Genomic DNA, 12,191 nt, shown 5'->3' on the forward strand with positions numbered 1-12,191 from the left:
ATTCTTGAATTGGATCCATCAGTAAATGACTTACGTAGACTTTCTGAAAGATGGAGTCCAGCAATTTGTGTTAGCATGGGCCCTCCAGGTGATTCTGATGCATCTCAAGTGAGAACCATGGATGTTTAGTAAGGAGAGATCAGCTGGGAATACTTCTATTTGTGTGATGATTTTTAAACGGTATGGTTTTGGGATGCTTGAAACCAATGTGGAGCAGAGAAAAAGAATAGCTGTAGTGTAATCAGAGATGAGGTTACAGAATCTGCATTTGCCAAGCCCCTGGTGATTTTTGAGGTATGCATAGTTGGACCACACTTAGAAAAATAATGAAGTAGGCAAGGCATGGTGGCTCACGCCTGTAATCCCAGCACTTCGGGAGGCCAAGGTGGGTGGATCACTTGAGGTCAGGCATTTGAGAACAGCCTTGCAACATGGTGAAACCTCCTCTCTACTAAAAATGCAAAAATTAGCTGAGTGTGATAGCGCATGCCTGTAATCCAAGCTATTTGGGAGGCCGAAGCAGGAGAATCACTTGAGCCGGGGAGGCAGAGGCTGCGGGGAGCCAAGATTGCACCACTGCACTCCATCCTGGATGACAGAGCGAGACTCCGTCTCAAAAAGCAAAACAAAACAAACCAAAAAACAAACAAACAAACAAAAAACAGAAACAAAAAGGAAAGAAAGAAAAAAAGAAAATGAAGTAGAGTTTTTTTTTAATTTATAAATTTGTTTTTTATAGAGACCAGATCTATTATGTTGCCCAGGATGATCCTGAACTCCTAGCCTTAAGTGATCCCCACAACCCCTGACCTCGGCCTCCCAAAGTGCTGGGATTACAGGCACAAGCCACTGTGCCTGGCCAACGTAGAGATTTTAACTAAGGGAAAGAAAAAGAAAACTTGGGGGAGGTGATGTAAATCACACCTCAAGCAATTCACTAGTTGTCATCTAGAGGAAGGGCTTGTATTACTCTGCAGTGGCTTCAGGAAATAAAACTAGGATTAATAGTTGGAAGTTACAGAAAAGTGGATTATGGAAGGGATTTCTAAGAGACAGAATGATCTGCTGACTAAGGGTACCACATCTCAGATACTTAGGAGCTGCCAAATGCTGAATACTCATTTGTCACTGAGCCTACAGAAAAGATTCTTGCAATGGGCTGAGGATTGGACCCGGGGAAATACGGACCTCTAAGTTCCTTTTCAATTCTGAAACTCCAAAAATTTTATCATTCCCAGTATCTCCCGAAAGTACCTTGAAGATTTACATTTTACAGTCAGAAAACAGAAAGCTCTCCCAATAATCTTTTTTATCTCATGTTAGGAATATATTCTTGTTAGATATTAATAGGTCTATTTCAGGTGAACAGTGTTGAAAATAGGGGCTTGTTATTCTCCTTTGTAGTAACTGAGCCCATGTCCATTGGGGAATTTGGTTTTGGCTGATGAAATAGATGAAAAACTTCTTTAATACCAAAATAAAATCTGCATGACTCAAAGAGGCAAAAAACTGATGGATGAACTTTTTATTCCCCCAGAAATAATAGAGCATTCTAGAGAATGTGCTTTAAATTTCCAATAACTGCCACAGCCTATTTTAGTAACGGCCTCTGCTGGTTGAAATTACAGATATATGTGGCATATTTAGGATTGTCCTCTGTGTGTTCCTGTTATTCTTAGATACTGGCCATTGACAAAAACAATGACAACAGCCATCAAAATATGGTGCACAATGAAGAGGGCATCAGACTTTGCCCAGGTCTGGACTTGTGTATCAGCCAAAAACATACGAAAAATGCAGCAAGGTTTCTGTAGCTATACACATAATACAGCCACGCTTATAGATGGATGCAATTTAGATAAAGATGTCTAATGTATCGCTATTTTAAATTGTCTATTTTAGTGTTACTGCTTTCTGGGTACTAGCAAAAATTATGGAAAAGAATAAACTAAAACCACAGCTTGTCATCAGTATAAAAATGGCTTTCTTTTCTGAAAGATGCTTCATGAAAGAATGCTAACGAATATATACAATGCTACATGTGTCTTTAGAATAAGCAAGAGAAAATGATTTTGAAAGAGATGACCTGTTGATGACCCAGGGCTGGCTAGTAAGTGACCTCACAACTAGAAATAATTAATATACGACTCCATTTTTGGTGGAAATTAAATTTGGACATCATAATAAAATAAAACTTTATATCAACTTAACTTCCATTCATCTTTTTCCTAGATACTTAAAACAAATTTATAAAAATAATGTGCAAGTATTACCCTTTAGACCATTGATGGAATTCTGCTTAACTCTTTTTCATTCTATTCAATGCTGTTTAATTCAATGACATAAATTGAGATTCAGAGTTGACCATCTGCAAGGTACTGTGCCAAATGTAAAAATACTAAGAGTACATTACATATAAGATATAAATCCTATATCTCCTTGCTTTACTGAGCTACAATTTTGTACCCTAATATGAGATTCAGATCACTTTGAAAAATAACTTAAGTTCAAATATCAAGTTCAAATAATTCAAGTTCAAAAATCATCAAATAAAATCAAAGTGATAATGCAACATAATGAGCTAATGGTCATATAACATGATTTCAAAGTGAGACAGTGAGACATTTATATTTCTGCTGTCAAATCTTCCAGTAAACTTGGTTCAAACATGTTCTAAAAAGTTTATTGGTGCTACAAGTCTTCTTCTGCTTTCATTTCTTCTACTTTACCACCCAAGTTTTTGTTGTTATCATCCAATGTGCAGATGACTACAGTAGTTGCCGATGCTGCAAACACATCCTCCTATCTCCAGATTCTTCTAGCTTCCCTCATTTGCTGTGTAGATGATGATGGCCCATGTGTAAATCCAGAGCACAGAATATGTTCTGGATTACCTTCTTCTGTACTCTGCTTCTCTAACTGGAAACCTCCACAGTAGTCCTTGCCTGAATTTGCCATCTTCAGACCCTCTTTCTTGTGTCACCTTTGCTCTGTCTCTCTCTCTCCTGCAGGGCCCCACTGTTTAGTGGGCAGGTCTCTTGCTTAGGCCTTAACTCTTCCTCTCTCTGCCTACTCTGCACTGCTTTAAGAGAAACTATCATGATTTATATTAAGGAAGTTAGTGGAAAGCCAGATCTGTTCACTGAACAGTTAACTTGCATGAGCAGAATGAATCAACCTAGGTGCGCATGTTAGTAGTATCCCCAAAGTAGTAATTTGTGTTCATATCTGTCCTCTTGCAAAGTAGAAGCTTCTTATGAGCAGGGGCTTTGTCTTACCTATCCATTCTCAGAACAAAGTGCCTGGCCCACAGTAGGTTCCCAATAACTGTTTTGCTGTTGTTGTTGGATAAAAGAATCTAGTAGTGCTTGAATACGTGCATGCTCTTGGGCTGTAAACTTATCATACAGAGCACCCAGAATGGTCTCTGGCTGAAGCCTCATAGCTACTGGCATAAACCCAAGACTTCATGTTCATTGGAACACAATACTTTGGGAAACGCTGTAGAAACTTCTGCCCCTGGCATATGTAGCAGCAGGGGCGACATTTCCCACTATGGGGAGTGTCTACTTGGCAGTCCCACAGCATTCCTTAGGAAGCCCCAGGGCTGCATTGGACACTGACAAAAACCCATGATACAATTCAGAGCTCCTAGAACTCGAGCAGCAACTGAAGAACTAACGATGCTACCAGGGCAAGATGAAGATATATCGTCCGAACTCCATTAGGCTACGTGGTCTGATACATTGCACACCAATTGATTTACATCATGCTGCAGGGAGACTAAAATTGCTTCCTCAGGCAAGTTATCATCACCACCAGTTTCAATAAAATAAGATGGATAGCCATATCTGCCAACTACAAAATGACAAATGAGATGGTTTCAGGTCCATAGCAGAAGAAAGAGGAGAAAATAGTTCATCTTTGAGCAGACACACTTCATATGCTTGCTGGTAATATCTATGGTGGGGAAACTCAATGGCCAGTTTATAACTTATTTTCACTGAAGGTGTAGTAGGAATGTATTTATTTATTTATTTATTTATTTATTTAGAGACAGAGTCTTGCACTGTCGCCCAGGCTGGAGTGCAGTGGTGCGATCTAAGCTCACTGCAAGCTCTGCCTCCTGGGTTCATGCCATTCTCCTGCCTCAGCCTCCCGAGTAGCTGGGACTACAGGTGCTTGTCACCACGCTCAGTTAATTTTTTTTTTTTTTGTATTTTTAGTAGAGACGGGGTTTCACCATGTTAGCCAGGATGGTCTCGATCACCTGACCTTGTGATCAGCCCACCCTGGCCTCCCAAACTGCTGGGATTACAGGCGTCAGCCACCGTGCCTGGCCATAGTAGGAATTTTTAAGCATAGTTTACCTGTATTAGTGTATCTGTAATCCCAGGCAACAGAATCCATAGCACTCAACCCTAAAATAATATGCACAAAGCCTTTCTTTAAGGTAAATTCACAGGGGCGGAGATGTAAAATCAAAACCTTCCTTCTCCTAGGTTCCAAGTCTGCTTATGTCCTATGATGGATGTTTTGCAAACCAGATAATCTGCTTCATTATGATGGGTGTTCATGTCAATTGAGGATCTGACTCACTCTATGGAGCTCTTACCATGCCTACAACTTCGTTAATATATATGTAATCTAGAAATGACCTTTCTGAATACTCTAAGGCTTGTCTCTACTTTATTGTGGTAGAAATTGATATCAAGGGAAGTGAAAGTAAGGACAGCCAAGCTGTCTTTTTTAACCACAAAGAGTATCACATAACCCGACACTTAGTCAAAACTTAATAGCTGTTGATGAGTGAATGATTTAGAAACTAGTATAATGGTATCTAAAAGCAATGATATAAACGTAGCAGATGCATGGATCCTAGGCCACTAGGTCAATTTTTTCTATTGGGATTATTTATAAGGAAAAAATCCAGCGGCAAGTTTATATGTTTTCCTTTTAGTTGTCCTAGGACCCTTTCCAAAAGAGCCTGTTTACACTAATGTGTGTGTAGATCCAATCAGTAAAGTCCAGAGTGCTCAGCCTGGGGTGACATGGCTCAATCCTGAACAGAACCAAGGTCCATCCCAAACGGGCCAGGAATGGGCAGCTAGGGACTGCCCAAGTACCTTCGACATTGCACCACACCGCACCGCTCCTACCTTGGCCCCATAACTGGGCTGGGGCTGTGATTCCCAAACGTGGCACCCGTATTATTCACAGGTTTACACTGCATGCAGAGGGTAGTTCCCAGCTTACAGTTTTATAAGTTTTATAGGTTATTAGAATATGGAGGGAAATTGCACACTAGATTTTACATTTAATAACATCCAAGTTAGGCTGGGCATGGTGGCTCATGCCTGTAATCCCAGCACTTTGGGAGGCCAAGGTGGGCAGATCACCTGAGGTCGGGAGTTTGAGACCAGCCTGACCACCATGGAGAAACCCTGTCTCTACTAAAAATACAAAAAATTAGCCTGGCCTGGTGGTGCACGCCTGTAATCCCAGCTACTTGGAGGAGAATCACTTGAACCCGGGAGGCGGAGATTGCGGTTAGCCAAGATCACGCCATTGACCTCTAGCCTGGGCAACAAAAGTGAAACTCCATCTAAAAACAAAAACAAACAAACAAAAAAACACCAAAAAACAAACAAACAAAACCAAGTTAAAAATCATTTGACCAGGAACTAGAAACTATCCTTAGAGTCTTCCACAGTGTTAAAAAAAAACAATATAAGTTTCCCAGAAAGTAGCTACAGTTCTTCACTGACTGAAGACTAATTGGCAGTGGAGGCCTGTTATTAACGTGTAACACTTTGGTGTCGGAAATCAGGAATACAACATCTGATCCCCGCCTTCCAGAATAAGTTATTTTTCCCTCTAGTGTATGCTCTTGCATGAAGGAAAAAATAAAGATACAAAAAAGGGAAAAACAGATAAATAGATGCCTCTTCCCTTGTAAATTTACAATCCATTTAAGCAGTTCAATTTTTTTATGAAAAGAAAATCAATATATAACTTGGATTTTATCATACTTTGACCTATAAAAGCAACGAATAAATAAATAAATAACAACCTAAATGTCCATTCATAGATGATTAGAAAAATTACAGGGCATATCCATTCGAAGGAATTTTGCGTGGTTTATTAGAATCAGGTAGAAGAATACTCAATTATTTGGAAGACATTTACAATGCATTTTAAGTGAATAAAGAATGTTTCAAAAGAATATTTAAATACAATTCGAATTCTTAAATATTTATATTTATTTGTGCAAAATGCTAACTGGAGCTGTGTCTCAGTAGAGAGAGTTGTCTAGAGGTGAAGAAACTGAGGTTCAGCAGTTTAAATGATTTTTTCTTTTATTGTTATTATAATTATTATTATTTTTGTAGAGACAGGGTCTTGCCATGTTGCGCAGGTTGGTCTTGAACTCTTGGCCTAGAGCCATCCTCCCAAAGTGCTGAGATTACAGGCATGAGCCACTGCGCCCGGCCTTAAATGATCTTTTAAAATTCACATGGCTAGAATATATAGGACTAGGTTTCAAACCTAAATAGAAACACATCAAATTCCTTGGCCCAGGCTCTTTTTACAATGTTACCACTTATATATAATCTGTATAAGGCTGTATTAACCAGTGATTCCACACTGGGCTTAGAAAAATCATTTAATTTTATTTAATCAAAAGAACATTCTAAAAGAACTAAGTATTGTATCTTCTTTGTTCTATATTTCAAATAAGAGGATTTACATTTACATTTGCTCCTATCAACATTTAAACAATTGAGTTGCAGAGTTAAAAACAGATTTGGGCTGGGCACAGTGGCTCACACCTGTAATCCCAGTAGTTTGGGAGGCCGAGGTGGGCAGATCACTTGAGGTCAGGAGTCCGAGACCAGCCTGGTCAACATGGTGAAACCCCATTTCTACTAAAATACAAAAAATTAGCCAGGTGTGTTAGTGGGCACCTGTAGTCCCAGCTACTCAGGAGGTTGAGGCAGGAGAATTGTTTGAACCACGAAGGCAGAGGTTGCAGTGAGCCAAGATTGCACCACTGCACTGCAGCCTGGGTGACAGAGTGAAATTGTGTCTCAACGACAACAACAAAACAACAACAATGACAACAACAACAAAAAACAGATTTGATCCTAAAGATCAACTGATTTCAGAGCCAACCCAGTCCTGTTAAATTTCTCTCATGGAGTCTCTACAACTTCTGGTCATTCCTTGCAGTCTCCAGGGCACAGTTAGGAGCTCAAAGCCCCAGCACAAATATACCAGAACAGAGGGAATGGGACAGCCAAGGAGGCATCATCTTTTTTCTATTGATTCTTTTAAAGCCTCTACAGATAATTGTCTTCATTAAGATAGGGTGAAAATATTTCCAAAAGGAGATTAGATTAGGTGAATCCCTGGGTGTTCAACATCAATACTCTCTAAAATTCGTTTTTACTTTTCTACTTCTGTAGCCCAGAGCCAGACTGGTTTAATTTCTACTTCACACAAAGACAAGACAGGAGGTGAGTCACACAGTTGGCACTTGATTATGAATCTTGATTGAGGATGTGGCTCATCAGTCATCCTACCCTGCTTTTCCTTTGTTTTCTATCTGTTCCTCTTTAATGTTTGTGTAGCAGGCAGATGCTATAGTTTATCTTATCCTATCATGTTATTTTTTCTTATTTTTTGAGACAGAGTTTCGCTTTTGTCACCCAGGTTGGAGTGCAATGGCATGATCTCTGCTCACTGCAACCTCTGCCTCCTGGGTTCAAGTGATTTTCCTTCCTCAGTATCCCAAGTAGCTGGGATTACAGGCGTGCACCACCATGCCTGGCTAATTTTTGTATTTTTAGTAGAGACAGGGTTTCACCATGTTGGCCAGGCTGGTCTCGAACTCCTGACCTCAGGTGATCCACCCGCCTTGGCCTCTCAAAGTGCTGGGATTACAGGCATGAGCTACCATGCCCAGCAGATACTGTGATATTTTAATGGCTGAAAAGTGGTGTCAGATTTGATGATGGTGATGAAGAAAATAATTTTCATAATTCTTAAAGCATATGAACTTTTTTGAAAGAGAATAAAGTCAACTTACTAAGAATAACATTTAAAGGTAAGAGAGGATATAGTAACCCTTGAAAGACCAACCTTAAGAGACTTCTCTGATAGCAAGAAAAATAAAGAAATAAAAGAGTAAACACCAAGAAGTGAAAAGGAGCTCTCCTGAGACAACAAACCACAATGCGGGCATTACACAAATGGGAGTTATTTTTATCCTACCCATTTTGGGATTGATGAAAATAATAAGAAAAATCTAAAAAGAGTAATGAATTTAAAGTAAAAGAAGAAGCTTGCTTCCAGTTCCGGCTCTAACACTCAACAGCTGAGAGATACTGGCGAGGGTGACCTCACCTCACAATGCCCCCAGTTTTTTGTCTGTGAAAAAAGGTGGCACCTGCCTGACACCTCCCAGGATTGTTGTGCATGTAAACAATGACCAAAACAACAACAAAACAAACAAAAAGGAGTCTATATTTTTTGGAAGATTGAAAGTGCAATGCAATCCTCAGCTGTTTATTATAATTTTTCTCTAAAGTGCTAGTAAGTGTTTATGAGTCTGGGTAACTAACAAAAACTCCCCTGGAACAGCTGGCTAGCAAAATATTTTTGTCTCTGGGGTGAAACAAAAACAACAATGCCATTTTTCTAACCTCGGTTATAAAAACCCCAGGCTGGAACATGTAAATCAACTTACTAAAATAGACACGCATTGGAAATGGACTCAGACTGGGGAGGAGGGTATCATCAGGTGGCAAGATTTATTTATTTTTTGTCAGTTGGGAGAATGTCAAAGAGCAGGGTGGATCCATGGAAACAGCATTAGGGAACAAAATACATTTGGAGTCAGTCCCAGCTCCTTCGCTGACTATGTGACTCTGGGCAAACGATGCACCTCCTTTGACCCTTTAAATTTCTTACCTACAAGATGGGTAAAATAATGAATGTAATAATACCTACCTTACAGAGTCAGCACATGGATTAAATTAGATAATATTATGAAGCGCCCAGTGCAGAGCCTGGTACATGGCAGATACTCAATTAATGTGAGTTTTTCCCCATTAGTTTCCTAGACTACACACTTGTTTACTATTTTCACCTATTCCATTTCTTTCTGAGATACTGTTGACCTTGTAGCCTCCCTGTATGCACCAGAGCACCCTGCGTAGAGGATTCCTTTAAAATATTTACGTAAATTCTGTCTTTACTCCATTAAGTCTATCTGATTATAATAAAAACACTCATTCTTTGTCTTGCGTTAAATTATTTTATTGATCCTATAAAACTGTCTCATAAAATTTAGTATGTAAAGATCTAAGATGCCTGATACAGCTGCTGACCCTTAAGTTGTAAATATGGAACACTAAACCAAGGGGAAATTCAGAGAACCTTTCCAATTGCTTACTCCATTTCTTCAGAATAACACCCAAATAAAAGTATTACATAAAAAAGATTGCATTTTATTTTCCTGGATGGAAAAGGATTAACACTAAGCAACAGTGCCTGAAAGTTATTATTATGGTTTGTGTGTGTGTGTGTCTGTGTGTGTGTGTGTGTGTGTGTGTGTATGGATGGTACTCAACTTCTTTTCCTTCAGTAATTCGTTTTTTTTTCCACTTTTTTTAAAGAAGGTAGTTGCTCTTCTTGGTCCAGTGAAATCCTCCAAATTCAGCTAAATGTAACTTCTGGGAATTCTCAGATTACATATGGGCCCTCCGTCCTCAACCTAACACCCAGTAGAAATTGTTTATTTTTCCCTTGTACATCCTAACATTTTGTCTATACCATTGAGTACCTTTGAAATCAAGCTGTACCAAGGATGTCCAACCTTTTGGCTTCTCTAGGCCACATTGCAAGAAGAATTATCTTGGGCCACACATAAAAAACACTAAACACTAACGACAAATAATCTCAAAAAAAAAAAGTTCCAGGCATAATTTTTATAATATCCGCCACCACAGATAAGCAAAAAAGTCCTTGCATTCAAAGGGTTGGACATGGCTGTAAGTTGATACTTTCTACATGGTCCCAAGACATAGCACACAGTTTGGAACAGAGGTGGCATTTGTGCGAATTTTGGTTGAAGGTGTGGATGATCAGTTCTCTCTTCCCCTTATTTCCTGTTGGCCCTTTCTTAAAGTTTGCAGTGTGTGACCATATGGTGCTATTTTAAGAGTTTGAGAAGTGGGTTAGATATGATGTTGGAAGAAACACAACCATTTGACTTCCCCTTTCCATCTTCCCTGGGTTGCATCACTGTTTTAAATTATATCACATAAATTTCCATTATAATTTCAAGAATAGTATATACTGTCAGTATTACATTTGAAAAGGATTAACTTGAAATGCTTCTTAAACAGTACACAGAGTACCTTATTATCTGATAGTCACTTTCTCCAGCAAGATCTTGGAGAATTTTTTGACATTATCTTTGTTGCCCCATGGTGACTTACGAGGCATGCTCCAGAAAATTCTCTATTAAAGAACAGAGGTTCCAATAGTGCCAGCCAAAATTTCATAAAGTTTATTTACAATGTGATTCATTCCTGGAGTCCATCATTCTCTATCCATTTAACTCATGCAATCACATTGAATGTTCACAGTATATATTACTGTTCAAATTCTTTCAAATACTCTGTGTACCGTTGCAATGGTAATTCACAAGTAGAAGTGAATAACATTCCCCACCACAAGGATCCTTGAAGGAAACTGAAAACAAAAGCCATATCTTTGTTGAATCCAGTTTGCTCACATTTCAACACACATAACTCCACTGAACTGGCCATCACAGCAAAAGCCACAACACACACACACAGCAGCATGGAGCTTAACCACACAACTCAACAGACAATGCAGACAAACTTGAGTATAAACCAAGATTTTTCTACCTCTTTTCATAACAGGTTAGTGCTGGCCCTCAGTGTTGGTGTACAGTTTTTATGGCATGGGAAAATAGGGATGTTTCTGCCCTATAAAAATAAATGTGTTGAAGGCTTTAGTTTGAGCTTACACAATGTCAGAAAGTTCCAAAGGCACTGGCACAATACAAAAAAAAGAATCTTACAAACAAATATATATCATCAAAACACATGGCAAGATACTAAGAAAACACTGGTAGGAAAACTACTGGTTTCTCAGGTGATTTATGCAACAGTTTTCAATACCTTCCTGAAAAATAACGAGTAAGAAAGGCAGGCTAGTGGGTCTTTGGTGGGGTATATCTTGTCACCAGCCACCACTCTCATAAAATCTTTAGCTTTAAACTGCTTAATAGATCATTTTCTCTCTGCAGAAGTAAAAAGCATAGAACCTTCATTGTTCTTAATATTTTAAGCCTCGGGAAGGGCTAAGGGAAGGAGCATAGAAATACATGCACTATCTTTAATAAAGAAAGGAATATGAGGAATAAAAAATATAAAGAATAATTATTATTCCTTCCTTTTATATATCGCAATATAAACCTCTTTTCAAACTTTAGTTCTGTACAGATACTTATTCACATGTAACATCTTTTTCTACTCTGGAAAGGGGTGGGACAGAAAGATAAGCAGAAAACATGAAGTTCTGAATTTGAATAAAAGAAACACTTTTGCTGTTACATCAAGAATGCAAGGTGGGCAACAGGTCTAGAAATAGGAAAATTGGAAAAATTTCATTGGACTTAATGATTCATAATTCCTCAAAAAATAAAACTTACCACATTCTGTGCAAATTTTTCAAAAGATGTTCTGCGATCCATTGAGTTTCCAGACTTACGTATGTGGGGTAGGATAGGGTGAAGGGAAATAAAGGAAGATTAAAAAAAAAAAAAAAAGCAAGGAAAACAGAGCAGAAAAAGACAGGATAATGAAATGATGCAACGCCAAATCCATGTTCTAAATCAGAAGGCCCATAGAGGTAGGAGAGCCGCCGAGGGAGGCTTCTTCTCATAGGACATGGGCTCTGCTTTCATTAGTGCTAACACCAAAAACTTTTCTTGTACAAACAAAATGGTGTGATTCAAGCAAAATCAAATTAAGCCGAAATGAAGTAGATATGTGAAGGCTTTATATTGACATGTGCAGAGCCTAAATATTTAAAAATCTAGCAGCATATCCTTAGAATTTCCTCAAAACTTTTATCAGAAAAAATTTCTG

The 12,191-nt window shown here is 38.7% G+C and overlaps 1 protein-coding gene across 8 annotated transcripts in view; it reads right to left on the bottom strand.

Annotated features, from left to right (window-relative positions):
* RGS7 (regulator of G protein signaling 7) overlaps positions 1-12,191 on the bottom strand; it is a 571,447-nt gene that overhangs the window by 12,913 nt on the left and 546,343 nt on the right. For 4 of the 8 annotated variants that reach the window (XM_007989930.3, XM_007989927.3, XM_037986187.2 and 1 more), the window contains 2 exons: positions 11,753-11,806; positions 10,944-11,024 (listed from right to left, as the gene is read on the bottom strand). The exons of 2 other annotated variants lie outside the window; for them this stretch is intronic. In XM_007989930.3, the coding sequence (XP_007988121.1) occupies positions 10,950-11,024; positions 11,753-11,806 (129 nt within the window). In that variant the 3' untranslated portion in view covers positions 10,944-10,949. The remainder of the gene's footprint in view (positions 1-10,943; positions 11,025-11,752; positions 11,807-12,191) is intronic. 2 more of the 8 variants (XM_037986188.2, XM_007989931.3) reach the window with 1 other exon arrangement.

Source organism: Chlorocebus sabaeus, chromosome 25 (genome assembly GCF_047675955.1).
Source record: "Chlorocebus sabaeus isolate Y175 chromosome 25, mChlSab1.0.hap1, whole genome shotgun sequence".
NCBI classification, from domain to species: domain Eukaryota; kingdom Metazoa; phylum Chordata; class Mammalia; order Primates; family Cercopithecidae; genus Chlorocebus; species Chlorocebus sabaeus.